Below are 18239 nucleotides of genomic sequence, written 5' to 3' on the forward strand. Positions count from 1 at the left end.
ACTTGGGTTAAGTATAGGTTTAACTTGGGTTAAGTATAAGTATAGTATACAATCAGCCTGAAGAAAACACAGGTCATGGTTCAGGATGTGGACTTACCTCCCTGCATTACAATCTCTGCGCATGAACTGGAGGTTGTCCATGACTTTGTGTACCTTGGCTCAACGATCTCCGACACTCTTTCTCTCGATACCGAGCTAAACAAACGCATCGGTAAAGCAGCTACCACGTTTTCCAGACTCACAAAGAGAGTCTGGTCCAACAAGAAGCTGACGGAACATACCAAGATCCAGGTCTACAGAGCTTGCGTCCTGAGTACACTTCTGTACTGCAGCGAGTCATGGACTCTTCACTCACAACAGGAGAGGAAACTGAATGCTTTCCACATGCGCTGCCTCCGACGTATTCTCGGCATCACCTGGCAGGACAAAGTTTCAAACAACACAGTCCTGGAACGTGCTGGAATCCCTAGCATGTATGCACTACTGAAACAGAGACACCTGCGTTGGCTCGGTCATGTCGTGAGAATGGATGATGGCCGGATCCCAAAGGATCTCCTCTATGGAGAACTTGTGCAAGGAAAGCGCCCTGCAGGTAGACCACAGCTGTGATACAAGGACATCTGCAAGAGGGATCTGAAGGCCTTAGGAGTGGACCTCAACAAGTGGGAAACCCTGGCCTCTGAGTGGCCCGCTTGGAGGCAGGCTGTGCAACATGGCCTTTCCCAGTTTGAAGAGACACTTGGCCAACAGTCTGAGGCTAAGAGGCAAAGAAGGAAGGCCCATAGCCAGGGAGACAGGCCAGGGACAGACTGCACTTGCTCCCAGTGTGGAAGGGATTGTCACTCCCGGATTGGCCTTTTCAGCCACACTAGATGCTGTTCCAGAACCACCTTTCAGAGCGCGATACCATAGTCTTTCGAGACTGAAGGTTGCCAACTAAGTATAGGTTTAATTTAAAACAAAGTAGAAAAACCTGCTTTCCACTTTATCCTCCTCCCTTCCTTCAATTAGGTGCTAACTTAGGTGCTGCTAACTTTCAACTTTGGTTTAAGTGCCTGACCCTTGGGCTCTTACTCACGAGTAGGACTCTGCTCCTGCTCAGAGCAGACCTATGTACCTCCCTTAGGTGCTAACTTTCAATTTTGATTTAAGGCTGATTTAAAGTTAAAGTTAAGGTTAGAAGACAGGGAGTTAGAAAGACAAAGAGTTAGAAAGAGTACACTTACCTTCTCGTCGTCTTCCTCCTCTCCTTCTCCAAAACTCAGAGGTCTACTTGCCTTCTCCTCGCCCAGATGCTAAACTCTCAGTTTACCTGGCACTTAGTTCCCAGAGGCACTTGGGGTCCTGGAGGCCACACGCGTCTGGAGAGAGCCTCACACGATGGCAGGCCTAGCTTTATACTCCTATAAACTATAGGCCAGTCAGCCTAACATCCATACTGGGTAAGATGGTGGAATGCCTCATCAAAGATAGGATCTCAAAACACATAGACGAACAGGCCTTGCTGAGGGAGAATCAGCATGGCTTCTGTAAGGGTAAGTCTTGCCTCACAAACCTTATAGAATTCTTTGAAAAGGTCAACAGGCATGTGGATGCGGGAGAACCCATGGACATTATATATCTGGACTTTCAGAAGGCGTTTGACACGGTCCCTCACCAAAGGCTACTGAAAAAACTCCACAGTCAGGGAATTAGAGGACAGGTCCTCTTGTGGATTGAGAACAGGTTGGAGACCAGGAAGCAGAGAGTGGGTGTCAATGGGCAATTTTCACAATGGAGAGAGGTGAAAAGCGGTGTGCCCCAAGGATCTGTCCTAGGACCGGTGCTTTTCAACCTCTTCATAAATGACCTGGAGACAGGATTGAGCAGTGAAGTGGCTAAGTTTGCAGACGACACCAAACTTTTCCGAGTGGTGACCAGAAGTGATTGTGAGGAGCTCCAGAAGGATCTCTCCAGACTGGCAGAATGGGCAGCAAAATGGCAGATGTGCTTCAATGTCAGTAAGTGTAAAGTCGTGCACATTGGGGCAAAAAATCAAAACTTTAGATATAGGCTGATGGGTTCTGAGCTGTCTGTGACAGATCAGGAGAGAGATCTTGGGGTGGTGGTGGACAGGTCGATGAAAGTGTAGACCCAATGTGCGGCAGCAATAAAGAAGGCCAATTCTATGCTTGGGATCATTAGAAAAGGTATTGAGAACAAAACGGCTAATATTATAATGCCGTTGTACAAATCGATGGTAAGGCCACACCTGGAGTATTGTGTTCAGTTCTGGTCGCCGCATCTCAAAAAAGACATAGTGGAAATGGAAAGGTGCAAAAGAGAGCGACTAAGATGATTTCGGGGCTGGGGCACCTTCCTTATGAGGAAAGGCTACGGCGTTTGGGCCTTTTCAGCCTAGAAAAGAGACGCCTGAGGGGGGACATGATTGAGACATACAAAATTATGCAGGGGATGGACAGAGTGGATAGGGAGATGCTCTTTACACTCTTACATAACACCAGAACCAGGGGACATCCACTAAAATTGAGTGTTGGGAGAGTTAGAACAGACAAGAGAAAATACTTCTTTATTCAGCGTGTGGTTGGTCTGTAGAACTCCGTGCCACAGGATGTGGTGACGGCATCTGGCCTGGATGCCTTTAAAAGTGGATTTCTGTTTCTGGAGGAGAAATCCATTACGGGTTACAAGCCATGATGTGTATGCGCAGTCTCCTGATTTTAGAAATGGGCTATGTCAGAAGGCCAGATGCAAGGGAGGGCACCAGGATGAGGTCTCTTGTTATCTGGTGTGCTCCCTGGGGCATTTGGTGGGCTGCTGTGAGATACAGGAAGCTGGACTAGATGGGCCTATGGCCTGATCCAGTGGGGCTGTTCTTATGGTATTTAATGTGGTGCTTTTTTGGAACTTTATGATTAATTGTTGTATTTTATTGTTATGTACAGGTTGAGTCTCCTTATTCACGTGGGTTCCGTTCCCAGAACTTACATGGATAGCAAAAATTGCATTAAAGCAAAGCCATTAAAAACAGTGTCCCTTTGCTAAGCGAGTTAAAAACAGCTGCTGACCTTTGTGATGTAAGACAGAGTCATTAGGCAGACAATCCATCAATCAGCCTCCCTCCAGGTGCTTAGAAAGACATTACTCCAAGACAGCAACCCCTCCCTTCACCCAGAGTGCAGCACTGGGAAAGATTATCCTTTTTTCACATGCTCAGGAAGAACTGAAGGTTTGCTTGCCTTGGAATGAAGCTAGAATAGCTGCCTGGAGAGAGAATGATTGATGGATTGTCAGCAGACAACCCTTTCTCTCATTAACGAGGCTATTGTTAAATGACTTCTTTTCCTTTAATTGAAAGGGCCCTTCTCATCATGTTGAGATAAAAACTGCAGGTTAAAAATCCCTGGATGATTAGGTTACACCTGTATTTCATTGTTTTATATGACTGTTGATGTTTTATTTATTACAATTTTTGTTAGCTGCTTTGAGCTCTGGAAAGGCAGGATAGTAATCTTATAAATAAATACAAGAATAAATGTGAAGCTGTATCAATACAGAGTGAGCCATGAGTGTTAGAAGTAGAGATTGTCCATCAACCAAAGGGGGTATGTGTGTGAAAACCTCATCATGAATTATATGACCTTTGCTAATCCACTGTATTGTGATCTTAACAAAATACATGATTTTGTGAAGCTGACAAATTGAGTTTTGCATCTTCCAGTTCTTGTTGTGTGCATAAGTCTAGCAGAACTATTTTTTTTTCTTGCAGTAGTGAATATAAGGATCCATTTTCCAACGTTCATAATACAGTGGTACCTCGCATAACGAATGCCCCGCACAGCGAAAAACTCGCAGAACTAAAGCGTTTTGCGAAGTTCGGTAACTCGCACAACGAATTTTTATGACCCGTGCTTCGCGTTTTGCGAAGTTTGGTAACTCGCACAACAAATTTTTATGACCCGTGCTTCGCAAGGCGAATTTTTTGTTTTGTTTTGTTTTGATTTGACTTAAGGGGGGGGATCTTCATGCCAGTTTATGATCCCGTTCACCCTAGTAAGGGGCAGATCTTCATGTCAGTTTATGATCCCGTTCACCCTAGTAAGGGGCAGATCTTCATGTCAGTTTATGATCCCGTTCACCCTAGTAAGGGGCGAATCTTCATGTCAGTTTATGATCCACTCAGCATCCCCCCATCGCTCATTCACCCTCTCACTGCCCCATTTCCTTCACGTTTCCCCCCATGATCACGGCAAAAGCAAGCAATTGAGTGCAGCTGCTCTGTCCTCCCCAGCTTAGAGCACAATCCTGTGTGTGTCTCCTCAGAAGTAAGTCCCATTGTGCTTCCTTGTTTCCCTACTCATGATCATGGCAAAAGCAAGCAATTGAGTGCAGCTGCTCTGTCCTCCCCAGCTTAGAGCACAATCCTGTGCATGTCTCCTCAGAAGTAAGTCCCATTGTGCTTACTCCCAGGAAAGTGTGCACAGGATTACAGCCTTCAAGCTCCCCACTTAGCACCCCCCCCCCGTTTTTGAAATCCTCTGTACAGTATGTATGCCTTTAAAGAGCACTTAATAAACACTTTGTAAACCAAATTTGACTTTGTTCTGACTTTTCTTGCCCATAGGAACGCATTAATTAAATTTCAATGCATTCCTATGGGAAAACGCGCAAACGAAAAACTCGCATAACGAAAGGACTCGCGGAATGGATTAATTTCATTATGGTAGGCACCACTGTATTGTCCCTGTTGAGAATTGTGCCTTTTTCTTTCTTTTTTTTTTCATTCTATATTAACTTTTTCATCTTCACTGTGGTGGATATAATTGCAATTTTTACCTGGCACAAATATCTGGGCTCGATGAAATTGGTCTCAGGCCCATGCTGCCATATGAAATGAAGTCTCAACATGTGAATTAAAGATAGCAAACTTCATTGCACCCTATTGCTTTCGCTGACTAGCATAAATTGTCAGCTCTGTCACTCATCCCTAATCTTCGGATCAGCATAGTGGAAGTGGGGAAGGAAATGCATTCCCAGAGCCAAAATGGCAACCCTCACTAGTGATGATTGGCCTCTCTAATTTGTTCACGTGTTGCTGCGTAAGGAAGCTTTTACAGTTATTTTTGATATTTTGTTTATACGTATATGAATGGCCTTAGGATAGTGGAGAAAAGAAATGCTTTTTACCTATGGACTAGTTCACAGATAACATTGGCCCCTATGTGAGTACAACATGGAGCCAATAGCAGGATGCTATATGTACAATTTCCATTTTGGCAGCAATGCTCTTGAGAATATGAACCTGTCCTGTATTGTCAAATACAGTATTAAGTAGTATAATAAGAGCCATCAAGGATAATAGGAGCCATCAAGCCTCATCACTTCACTCATATGAATCGTACCTTTGAATACAGTGGTGCTACTTTTCATATGTTGAGGTCAACTTTCATTTAAAGTTTTTCACAAAGTAGATTTTGTGCATAGATCAGGTGGGGGGTTATTCTAACTGAACCTGAAAATAAAATGGAAGCTTTCAATAACTGTTAAATACTGAAAAATGTTAAATTCAACCAAGTTTTAAAATGTATGAAAAGAAATAAGCAATTCCACTTTGCCATTGTGTAAAATCCCCCCCCCCAAGTATGTCTTGTGTGGGTAATGCGAAGGTGGTTCTGACTTGGGGAAGGAAAGCAGTGAATGAGTTGAGATGTGATAAGCAATGCCTAGTTGTAGTCTGCACCCACCTCTCATGCAGGTTCCCATCTATCATGCAAGCTATTATTTATCACATTGTAATTTATGTCTGCCGTACCTTATCACTTAATGTTAACATCCTTGGTTTTAGTCACTTGAACATGTATTGGAGGATAAGGAAAGAGGGAGAGAATGTCAAGCTGTAACAAAATGAGTGTCAAGGTGGCTCATTCATTATCAAATTTTCATTTTATCAAATGAAGAACTGGAGTTCATTTCTTTCTGCTTGTTGAAATGTCACATGGGTCAGTTCTTACCATAATACACCATTATGCACATTTAGAATCCACGTTTGATATGTACCAGCACATTGTTGATTATGGAAAGATTGTAAAGAAAGCTGATATTCTTGTTCACTCTACATAGAGTGATAGCTGAGAAATCAAGCTGCAAATCAGGAAATTCTGCTTTAATCTACTTTTTGCCATGAATCCATTGAATTGGTCTAGACAAGGGTGTCAAACATTGGCTCATGGCCAAATGCAGCCCCCAGTAGCAATTTATCCAACCCCTTTTATACTTGGGTTCTCTCATATCTTGAAAATATGAACAAGATTTGTACACTTTCTCTTCTGTCATTTGCAAGTAATGCGTTTCTATGCAAGAACAAAGTGCTTATTTCATCATCTGCTTAATGATGTCACTTTCTGCTTAATGATGTCACTTCTGGCCCTCAGCAGGCACCATGAATACTAACTTTGGCCCTCTGTATGAAAGAGTTTGGCATCACTTGTCGAGAACCTATTTCTTCTTCTGCCCACTATCTGTGCCATGGGGGAGATGCTACTGATTTACCTTACATGGTTCTTAAAAGGATTGTGACAAGGGAATGTATATGAGGCACTTTGAACATCTAGAGCACTACATAAATATTGAGTGTGTGTTGTTTAAAAGAAATGCATAGATTTTTAGAGCTGGACTATCACTGAAGAGCAGTTGCTTTGCACAAAGGCAGCTAGTTCTTCTGTACCAAAAGCAATCAACTGTTCCATAGGCCTTAAGCAGCATGTTAATGATGGCCTGTTTTTAATTGCATTCTAGCGGGACAACTGAGTCAGTCAGCGCACTTTGCCCTCCAACTACCATATAACGTGTTAGGTCTGGGACGCAGTGCAAACTTCCTTGATCATTTGTTTGTTGGCATTCCTCGTCCATTGGGTGAAAAGGTATGTTAACATAACAATTTGTATGAAACTGTGTGATGATTTAGTATAAATACTTGTATTAAGTTTAGTACCCTATGCAAAATAGTTTTGGATTCTTCCTACAGTCAGAGAATTGTCATTTTCAGTACTTGTTTTCAGGTGTGCACGTTACTGTGAATAGACCCAGTGGAAGGCCTTTCTGTTGGTGTTGCTGTTTATCAGGCTGGTTATGGCATCTTTTCACGGGGGGGGGGGGGGAAACAGTTGTGGAAATACTATTTCCAGTCATTCTTTCTAAAATGTGGCAACTCTGAGATTTGGTTTGGCTGCACAGTTGTCCTAGTGGAATTTAAGAATGTGATTTGAAAATTGGGTTGAATTTGCAAACCAAATGCTTTCATGTCTTCTCTTTCAGTCCATAAGAAGGCAGGAATGGACGGCCATCATCCCAAACTCCCAGCTTATAGTCATTCCATATCCTCACTACCAGCCTCGAAGGTAATGCCACAGTTTGGCACTGATTGCATCATATAGTGTTACCTTGTCAAGAGAGTGTAGTGATTTTCATTTATCTGTAGAATGTTCAGGCTGTTTCTGAAGCAGCTAGGCCAGTGGTTCTCAAACTTTTAGCACCGGGACCCACTTTTTAGAATGAGAATCTGTCAGGACCCACCAGAAGTAATGTCATGGCCAGAAGTGACATCATCAAGCAGGAAAAATTTTAACAGTTCCAGGCTGCTGTCTTATCCAAGAGTAAGTCCAGTTTACTGTCATTGTTAAAAGCATATACAGAGTAGCCTGTTAAAAGTACAGATCTGTAACGTTCCCCCCAATGCAGTCACATGCCAAGGTAGCAACAAGTCTAATATATTAAAAATAAAATATTGAAATGAATGGGGACCCATCTGAAATCGGCTTGCGACCCACCTGTTGGATCCCAACCCATAGTTTGAGAAACACTGAGCTAGGCCTCTTACCTTTCTTAAGTGAAATTCTGGCGCATACACAGTAAACTTCTAAATACTTTTTTGTTGTTTAACTATTTTCTGAGTAACCATTTTGTATCAATTCAAAACCAGATTCACTGAGTTGCAAAGAGATACCAAGTTGTAGCTGTGCGTTCTGTACTTTGAGATATAACCCAAAGCTACAGTATCATTCTAATCCTACAAGATGCTGCTGCATGAACCTTATGTGACACCACTTATGTCATAATATAGTAAGGGATTTGTTGGTTGAAGCCTCTAGCAGTGATTGACCAAGCTACCCTAATGTCATGGTAAAGTGGGCCAGCAGAAGGACCTCACTGTTGGCTGCATTACCCAATCCTAACAGTCTCTGCCTGTGTGTGGATGAGACAGGTGCATGGGGTTGGAAACCATTAGCCCTGCCCCGAACGGCAGCAGGCCAAGAAAAACAGAGGGGACCGCATTGGAAAATCAGGATTGAGATGGGAATGGCTCTGAGCAATGAGGGGAAGAGCAGGAGGCTAAAAAAATCGGAAGAGAGGAGCTGCAAAATTTGAGAATGGAAACCTATCGAGGAGCAGTAAAGGGGAGAAATTAACATTCACATATTCAGTTGAAATGACCAGATTTTTGACTATACAGCTAGACCTCTGGAGAGGTCACTTCAAACCCTGTTTGGATGGGAGTTGTGGAAAAGCACAACTTCTTGCCAGAGAAGTTCTCTTCCCTAAGGGTTGTGTTAATTGGCACTTCAAAAACAATTCCCTGAAAATTAACCATAAAGTAACCCAATTTAACTCCAATACGTATTTCTCAGTGTGTGACCAAATCAAAGCACATGTCTTCTGGGTTTTCTTTTCATGACGTAGCAAGTATAATTGTGGACACAATGGCTTCATGAGAAATTATGGTCTGAATCAAATATACATTCTCTTTGTCCAACAAAGTACAAAAAGGTTTTCTGTTCAGATTTCCAGCATATAGCATGTGTTGCCATGGACATCTGAATTATCCAGTAGTTAGGGGTAAGAAGCTTATTCAAGGGTGAACTTTCACATTGAAATCCACTTGGAATAAAAGACCATTTGCGTGAAAATAGTTGGATTTGGTCAACTGTTTCCCTTTCTGTTTTGATTTGTTTTTATGGCAGCTAGGTATATTGGACATACATTTCTTTCGCTTAGTTTTATACTGAAGTTTAGAGCGGTGGTCACTGTATGTGTGTCTCTCTCTCCAGAGACAACACACAGACACAGTGTGTGTTTTAAAGTTTGCATGCTGCTTTTCTAACAATAGTTCAAAGCAGCTTGCATTAGAAAAAGGAAAGCATTAAAATTAGTTGTGATTTAATTGATTTTTATTCAAAGAACTGCATATTTATTTGAAAAGGTTAATCTATACAATGTGTTTGAGTAGTTTATATTGGAAGTCCAGTGTCAGAAGAAAACTATTTTTGTTCAGCTGTTAACAATCAGTCAAAGATTGATGAAATAGGTTCTAAATCAGGGGTGCTCAATACGTCGAGTCGATCATGAGGCAAAATGAGTCGATCTCAGGCTTCTCTCCCGTCCACGCATCCCTGGGAGTGAGCCCCTGGCAGGCTTGTGAGCCCAGGGAGGGAGCCCAGGGAGGGAGCCCCTGGCAGGCTTCTCCCTGGGAGAGGAGCCGCTGGCAGGCTTCTCTCCTGTCCACGCATCCTTGGGAGTGAGCCCCGTTGACTCTATTGGGGCTGACTCGTGAGTAGACCTGGAGAGCAGCCGCTGGCAGGCTTCTCTCCTGTCCAAGCATCCCTGGGAGTGAGCCCCGTTGACTCTACTGGGGCTGACTTACCTTTCCCCTGCTTTTGCACTGGTATGTATGGAGATCTCCCCCCCCCCCAGCTTCCATCTGTTGGCTCTGTGTGCAAGGGGTTTTGCACTGGTCTTGCTGTGATGTCTATACAGAGATCTTCCCTCCCCCACACCTTTCTCCTGTTTTTGCACTGGTATGTATGGAGATCTGCCCCCCCCCAACTTCCATCTGTTGGTTCTGCGTGCAAGGGGTTTTGCACTGGTCTTGCTGTGATGTCTATACAGAGATCTTCCCTCCCCCACACCTTTCCCCTGCTTTTGCACTGGTATGTATGGAGATCTGCCCCCCCCCCCAACTTCCATCTGTTGGTTCTGTGTGCAAGGGGTTTTGCACTGGTCTTGCTGTGATGTCTATACAGAGATCTTCCCTGCCCCACACCTTTCCCCTGTTTTTGCACTGGTCTGTATAGAGATCTGCTGCCCCCCCCCACTTGTATTGGAATCAAGGAAGATCTGGTGAGGAGGTAGATGTGGAGTCAGCAGTGGCCCCTTTAAGGGTAAAGCCTGGGCATCCAGCAGAGTGTGCTGCACAGCTGCAGCCACTTGAAGGCAATAGGGCCCTCAGGGATATAAGAGCACCTGAGGCAGGAAGGGCTCCACTTATTTATGTGAGTCAGCCTTTTCCTACAGGAAGATCATTAAGTCCAAGTACCATTCCACCATGACTGATGAACATTTGGAAGTGTGCTTGAGGCTGGCTGTCAGCAGCTACTGTCCGGACTATGCATCCTTGGCTGATTCACTTCAGTGCAAGTCATCAAAGGAAACTCAAGTAATTACAAAAAATGTTTATAGTTAATTATGTTGTGTTGTGCAATATTGGCTCATGCGGTTATGCAAGGTACACCAACATACATTGTACACATAAATGTTATATGTTATGATGGCATGAACATTGTAAAAAAACTCTGGTAGATCTCTGGCCCTTGCTGGGTTTCAAAGTAGCTCTCGAGCCAAAAAAAAGTGTGAGCACCCCTGTTCTAAATGCTTTTTAACCTGTGGCAGGTAAGAGTCACTTCCAAATGAACAGGTAGGGAAGATTTACAGTCGTTGGTTATTGTTTTATTTTAAGCTGTGCTTGCCAGTGCTGGGGAATTATGGGACAAGTGGGCAAGCAAAAGCTTTTTATGAGTAACTGACTTTTGTGGCATTATTTATAAGGCTGGTAAAAAAGGGTAATGTTATAGGCTTATAAATTTGTCTCCCCTTTCTCTTGCAGCACAGTCCTATGCATGTCTACTTGGAAGAAAGTCTTATTATATTCAATGGGGCTTACTCTCAGTAAAATGTGCATAGGTTTGCAGTCTTAGAAAAGCAAGCATTTTATTCAATTTACTTCTCATCTGGTGGTGGTTCAAGTAGACACATGCAATTATTCCCTTATGAACATGGAGTCTGCCCAAGGTCATACAGTGAGACTCCCTTCTAGGATTTCCTTTGTGTTGCAGTCCAGTTGTTGGCATCCTTCAGTCTCAGAAGACTATGGTGTCACACTCTGAATGGTGCTCTGGAACAGAGTGTCCTCTCCAGTGCGCGAAGCGTGGGTAAAGTAGGTATGGAGGATAGGCTGTTACCCATGCAGCAAATCCCCTCTCCACGTCGCTGAAATGGTCCAATGGAAAGGCAGAAGCCAATACGGTTGGTTCCAGCGGCGTTGCAGGAGTTGCCAGAACGTGACTGTGTTCAGCCATGAACTGCCTCAGGGACTCCGGCTCTGGATTTTGCCTCGAGGTTGACTCCTGAAGCCTTTTCCATAACTGGTAGATGTTGCAATCCAGCAGTTAGGAAATTAATCTTCTCTGTGGTGGCACCCCATTTGTGGAATTCCCGACCCAGCTCTGTATACCTCAAGTCAGTACTTACTTCCTTTTGTCATCAAGTGAAAACAGTATTCATTTTCTCGGCCTTTTAATTACCGTAGATACTCGGGTATAGTACCTGAAATTTTTGCCACGTAATCAAGCTCCAATTCTCACTTCGACTTATCTCCGGGTCAATGAGAGTCTTTCAACTCTGAAAAGTTTCATTTCTCAGCCGAGCTGTTGCTCAGCTCAGGCAGGCACCTCCTTAGTTGCTGTAGTTACTTTCCTGGGACATTCCAGCCAAAGTTAACCTTTTAATCTCCTTCCTTCTGCTGCAGCCTGGTTCTGCTTGGCAAATGCTTGCAAAGCAGGTCTGTTTTTTGAAACACCAGGATGGGACCCTCCTTCCCACACTACAATTCAGTGCACCATTACTTAAGAATAACACCCATGGAAAGCAGTGGGTCTACTTCTGAGTAAAAAGGGTTGCAAATATCTCATCTCTCTGCTGTGAATTGAATTGCACACTCTCAGTTATGTGTTATAAGTTGTATGTTGTATGTAGAGCTTCTGGCTTAACACACCAGACACCTTAAAGGCGGATTTGATTCATGGTTTTCCTCATGTCCACCTTAAAGGTGGATTTGATTCATGGATCTCCTGCAGTGGTTCCCAACCTTTTTCACTTGCATATCCCTTAGCAGCCTATTTCCATAAATTGTACCCTTCATATTAGCAAAATGTTTGTAATAATACAAGTCCTCATCTACTCTATATGAAAGCCCAGACTTCATGTATTCATCACAGTGTTTTCTCTTTTTATCTGTTTGAGGAACAGAAGACTCTGCCTTTGCACTGTTTTGCACCAGAAGTGTGCTGAGAAATTCTGGATGATGGATCAATTTCCATATTATGTTTCAGCTTTTTTACTGTGCTGCTTTTCAGTCACTAGTTCATAGATGATTTGATGACCAAAAACTAGCTATTGGTGGGGCTTTCACAGCCAACTAGCTACCTCCCTTCCTGCCTTGCTGGTCCTTGCAAGGCATTCTGGAGCATGACCTGCCTTTTTCTGCCATTATTCCATGCTTTTTCAAGTACCCCTAAAGGTCCTGTTGAGTGTCCCTGGGAGTGCATGAATACCAGGTTGGGAACCACTGTTGTACTGGTATGTAGTTTACAGTAAACTTACTCTGATAGTGTTCACAAAAAGGTGGTGAAGATCAGAATTTTAAAAAGAATAAAAATGTATCTTATGATCTTTTACTATGTTTTTAATAAATTAGAGACTACAGTTCTTAGGTAACAATTAGTGGTAGGTTATTTTTCAGGATCTGGCATTGGGTAAAATCAGACAAAACTATAGTCAGACACCCCCCTAAGTTTAACCCCCAACTTATCTGAGGGTCATAGAAAATTCCATTATTGTTGGCTCAAAACCTGCCCTTGACTTATCTGTGGAGTTGACTTATAGGCACACATCTACTGTGTGTATGTGTTATCACAGCAGTTTAAATTGGAGCATTATCCAGATTTTTGTTAATGCTCTGCTGCTGCTATCATGTTTTTAATTTTTACGTGAGCCACATTGGATGTTTTTGGGAGAAACAGAGCATAAATCTATTAAATAAGTAATAAAGCTACTGCTTGATTTTATCCAAGAACCCCACAGAGATGCAAACTAGATGGAAAAAACTGTTTTTGCTGAAATGTTTAGAAATATCTGCCATTGCCTCAGTTGATCATGTCTCCTAACCCTCTATGTACCCACACAGTACTCTGTTCAGGAAAAAAGAGGACAGAAGTGAATCCATGTGTACAACCTCCTCCCTGTTCTCTAAAAAAGAATCTTTCCAAGTAGCTTTGGTATAGAAATGTGGCAAGCAAGCAAAGACTAAACCCAAGATGGCTGTGTGACTTGTCCCCAACCAAAATAAAAAGCCCCCTGGAATATATTGGCAGAAATTAATCCACTGTCCTGCTGGCAGAATTGATTCCTTTCACTGGGAGTGCATGTTAAAACAGAAGAAACTTTATTGGATGGAACAAATTTCTCACTAATTATTCTCAGCTGTACAGATGATCAAGAAAAAGTGATCTATAATTGCATTTGCAGATGGGAAGAATGAAACTATCACCTATCCTGTAACCATGTAGTATCCTCCGCACCAGCCTGGGGCTTATAACTGCATGTTACAGCAGTAACGTACATGTCAATGTTGCCTGTTTTGCTGGTGCTCAAGCAAGCAGACTGCTCTGGAGTGGTGAGCTGGGGCTTTAATCATGTTTCCATACAAATTAGTGAAGGTTGATATAATCTTGGAATAGTCTTGCTTGAACAACACAAGGATCTATAAATCTGAAGGGCAAATACATATTGCTACATCTAAGAATGGCATACCTCCAGGAGCAGCTTGGCAGAATCTGAGCCTTTCGTGGAGGAGGTCATATGTGTATTTAGCTCTCTTGCATGTAGTTGTGGGAGTACTTGCTTATATAGCAAAAACAATTTGGAGATGCAATTGTAAGAGCTGCGTTCATAATAGTAGTGACTGGTGAAATAGTTGCAAAATAAGAAGTCGGTCCTGTGCTTTACTTTATGGGAATGAACTCAGGGCTTCCAGAGTTGGCACTGCGACTCTAGAGTGCACCTTATGCAGTCATAGTTAACTGCTATTGTTTCTATCATGGTGCAGGACCTCATCAATAATGGGATTTGGGCCGTTATTGCTTCCTTATGCTGCATCCGAAAGGTTACCAGGATAGCTTTAAGATACTGTCATGTTTGAACTGGCCAGGAGCTATAGTGAATGTATTTCCCACTGGTATTTAGTGGTAAGTGAGAATAGCTTGAATACCATGGACAGCACTGAGCAACCAACACCCAAGCTGTAACTTTTACATGCCCTGAATTGACCCAAAGGGGGCTAACCAAACCTGAACTCAATTAGTGACATAGGCAGTTAGTAATCGCATAGCAAAATGGTGCAGAAGTATGGAGCAAACTTAACTGCTCAGCTCTCACCGAGGCAAAATATCTTACACCACACTCTGCATGAAATAGAACCACCAATCTCTGCTAGAGGTATTGTACTGTATGTAGGGAAAGTGATATATTCAGATAAAAGTATTGTGGTGCAGCAAAAGGATCACCTAGAGTGTTTAGGTATTATAGCTGGCACAAAACTGAACCCATGTGGAACTCCCAAATGCATTCACTTAACTGTGTAATCCAGTTCAAGCTCTGCTGAATCCATATACAATAAACATAATGAGAAAGACTGTTACAATAACATCTCATTTAGCCAAAAAGCAATGCAGTGAGCTGTGAGACTGCTCTTTTTAATTAGCATCAAGTATATTCTGGTGTTGATTTTTAGCAGATTTCCATGCAATACCACTTCTTCCTACAAATGAATGGGTTGCCATTAATTTCTTGTTTTGCTCCTGGTGTGCTCGAAGGAATGGTGTCCCAAATTTATGTGTCTTATAAAGTTCACATTGATTTCGGTTTTCAGTCTGTTTTCCAGATTTATTGATCACAGAGGCTGACCTCAGTCATTGATAAATCTTTATTAGAATCCGAAGACAAAACCCAGCCTGTTTGCTAGAGGGTTCTTTGTTTTATGAATCCTTTGAAATAAATCAGCAGCATAACAACTGGTTGGAAAAAAAAATGATTATAGTTTTGCTTTGCAATTGTGGACAAGTGACTTAAAAAAAATTTTTTCTGTAAACACCTGGCAATTGAAAGGAGTTATACAGAAAGGGGGATGCAGTTTGCTATCTGTTTTCTCTAAGCTTTAGTCCTATTGACTTCAGTAATGAAGTCAAGTGACTTGCAAAATAGTAATTCAAAAATTTGTTGCCACTTCCCCAAAGCAATTTTTATTGAAGTTAAAACAAAACAAAACAGCACATTCTCATCCATCATTCTAGTGGCAAGTAGATAATTTCAGGAACCAAGACACAATGCTGAAGCAGGGGCAGGGATATTCATGAAACAGTAGCTTTTGTTTAGTGCCTTTGGGGAACTTTGCATTTTGGTTCCTGAAATGGCCTACATGTCACTGGAAGAAAGGATAAGAAGGTGCTGTTTTGTTTTATTTCACTTCCATAAAAATGTTCAATCGATAAGTTTTGAAATACCAAGGAATTTGAGGAGGTGAATGAATGTCAATTATAGAATTTTCAAATTGGGATTAATTAATAGGGGAGAAGGGCAAAACATTGCCAGTTCTGTGTGTCTTTCTTCCCTGTTCCCTTTTTCAGCTCTCTTCAATTATCTGAGAATTCCTAATTTACGTACAAACCTAAATTAAGGATGCTGAAAAAATAATGGTTACATAATTGAAATAGCTCCTTGTAGACTGCTATTTTTACTTGTGGTTGAATCAATGTATAGTGCAAAATCTAATGGAAACTCCCCTGGAAAGTACATGTTTGATGAAATTGAAAATTGCTAAGATGGTTGACACTTGCATCTCTTCTTCAGTATTATTCTCTTGCCAACACTGGAGAAGCCTGATTTTTTCGACTTCTGAAAGAACATCAGCATGATATAAATGGGCTGCTTCAGGACCCAATCCTATCCAAATTTCCAGCACCAGTGCAACCACAGTGCAGGAAGAGGAGGAGGAGGCCTTGAGGAGGCCTCTGTGACTGCCCACCACCACATGATGCAGTACATGCCCCATTTTGGTAGAACTGCACCAGCCCTGGAAAACTGGGTAGGATTGGGCCCTTGGCACAATTCAGAGTGCCCCTTTGGCTGGGGCAGGTCCCTTGCACTGGCCAAAGAGTGTCATGAAAGTGCTGTAAAGCACTTTCGTACCACTCTTGGGGTAGATAGGCTGGCATGCCAACGCAAGCCTTGGAGCACGGTACGGTTGTGCCAGCCAAACTTGGCCGATGTGGGGGGCATGGGAGGGAGGCGTTTGGGGCCAGACGGGCATTTCTGGGGGCAGGTGGGGAGCAGGAGGTTGGGCTCCCATTTCCAAACACCCGGGTCAGCTCCAGGCTGCTCAGATTTGCACCACCGATTTAGGTGGCGCAGATCGGAGTAGCCCCATTGGGGTTGTGGCAGCTCCCCCCAGGTTAAGGGGAAAAGTTTACCCTTGCCTCAGTCTGAGCCTCAGAGAGCTCGAAATTTGTGCTGGATTCCTACAGGTCGGCCTGCCTGTTCCAGTGGAAGTAAGGATTGCACTGTCAGTCTCATTACTCTGGTTCATTTATTGCATGACCATTGCCTAATGTCTGCAAGTGTCAGGTGGTGATATTCATGTGTGAATGAACTGCCACAGAGAGATGGTCTTACCTCAGCACCTCAGTGGAGCATTATTTCTCATCTCTTAATTGTTTGTCGCTTATCAGTTTCATTTGGTGTCACCCATCTGTGTGAGTCCAATCCAATTATAAGTGATCAGTCCCTGGTATTGGTAGTTCTGGTAATGAATTTACATTACTGCAGCAGGCTACCCTTGCATACACTGAAATCCAGGTGAACGGAGAAAGGTGCAGGTTTTTTTTTATTTCTCTGTACCAAAAAGTGTTGGTGTTTGTCCTAAGTAAATCAACCAAAACGAGATAGGTTGAATTTCAGAAACAGACTTATTACTCAGAGTAGCACCATCAAGTGTACAGAGCTTTCCATTCCTGTTCAGCTATGATCCATGAAATAAATGAGGTTTCCCTGGGCAAATCAGAAAGCCAGAGAAGAGTATAATTTGAATTGAGCTCCTTAAGTGAGAGGAAGATGGTAAATATGCTCTCTAAAATGACTCAGGTATGGAATTGTGGTGACTGAGCATACTTCACTGCCTCTTCTCCCCACCCCCACCCCATTGAGACACTTTGAAATCAGTACTAGTGTAGAAAGAGCATGGCGGCTGATCGGACAGGACATTATGTGCATTCCATGTCATTTTTGTCTGGTTTCCCCAAGAACAATAGATCCTAGCTGGCCCACCTACTGAGATTGGTATATGCTAATTGATTGGACATTTGAGTCCACCTGATCAGAAGACAGAGGAGGCTGCTCAGCTAGTTGTAACCTATCCAGTGGAGTGGACCAGTGACATAATCAAACCTAGGTTTCTTATGGTCAAGCCCAAGGATGCTTGCATGTGTTCTAGCTTAGTTCCCTCAGAAAATGTGTTAAGTGAAATTCTCACCCGCACCTGTGAGGTTGGGGAGATGTAGTAGTATTTGGAAAGCTAAGACCCTGAGCAAGTATAGATAGTAACCAGTGAACTAAGATACATTAGGAGATAATTTTACTTTGAAGTTGTCTTATGCCTGCTTATATTTTTGCTAAGATCTGCACCTGGGCACTGCCCAAACTGTTTTCCTAATTTTAATGCTCTACCTGCCTGTGGTTGATTGAAATCAGACAGTCTTGTCCCAGTCCTCTTTGACCTTTGGCTACTGGCCAGATGTGGGGAGGGGGAATACGCCGTGTAAGTGGAAAGGAGGCTGCTGAGAGTGGAGTCTCTCTCTATCGCTATGCCTGGTTTTGTCCTTGTAGTGGCAGTGGAGTCCTTTGGCCTTGGTCATGGGGCTGATCTAAGGAGAGAGGCAGGATTTCACGTCTTGTTCCCTTGCCCCATCAGCACAGGGATGGAAGCAAATGTGTGGCTTTGTGCAAAAAAAAAATGTGGAGGAGGGCTAATGTTTGAGTCTTTGGGGCTTTTTGCCTTAGTCTAAGACTCTAAAGCAACA

The 18239-nt window shown here is 42.9% G+C and overlaps 1 protein-coding gene across 1 annotated transcript in view; it reads left to right on the top strand.

Moving 5' to 3' along the window:
* The window catches only part of ITFG1 (integrin alpha FG-GAP repeat containing 1), a 136768-nt gene that overhangs the window by 107741 nt on the left and 10788 nt on the right, over nt 1–18239 (top strand). The window contains exons 15-16 of the mRNA XM_066636751.1: nt 6796–6920; nt 7315–7397. Coding sequence (XP_066492848.1) covers nt 6796–6920; nt 7315–7397 — 208 coding nt within the window. The remainder of the gene's footprint in view (nt 1–6795; nt 6921–7314; nt 7398–18239) is intronic.

This window comes from Tiliqua scincoides, chromosome 9, assembly GCF_035046505.1.
Source record: "Tiliqua scincoides isolate rTilSci1 chromosome 9, rTilSci1.hap2, whole genome shotgun sequence".
Lineage (NCBI taxonomy): Eukaryota > Metazoa > Chordata > Lepidosauria > Squamata > Scincidae > Tiliqua > Tiliqua scincoides.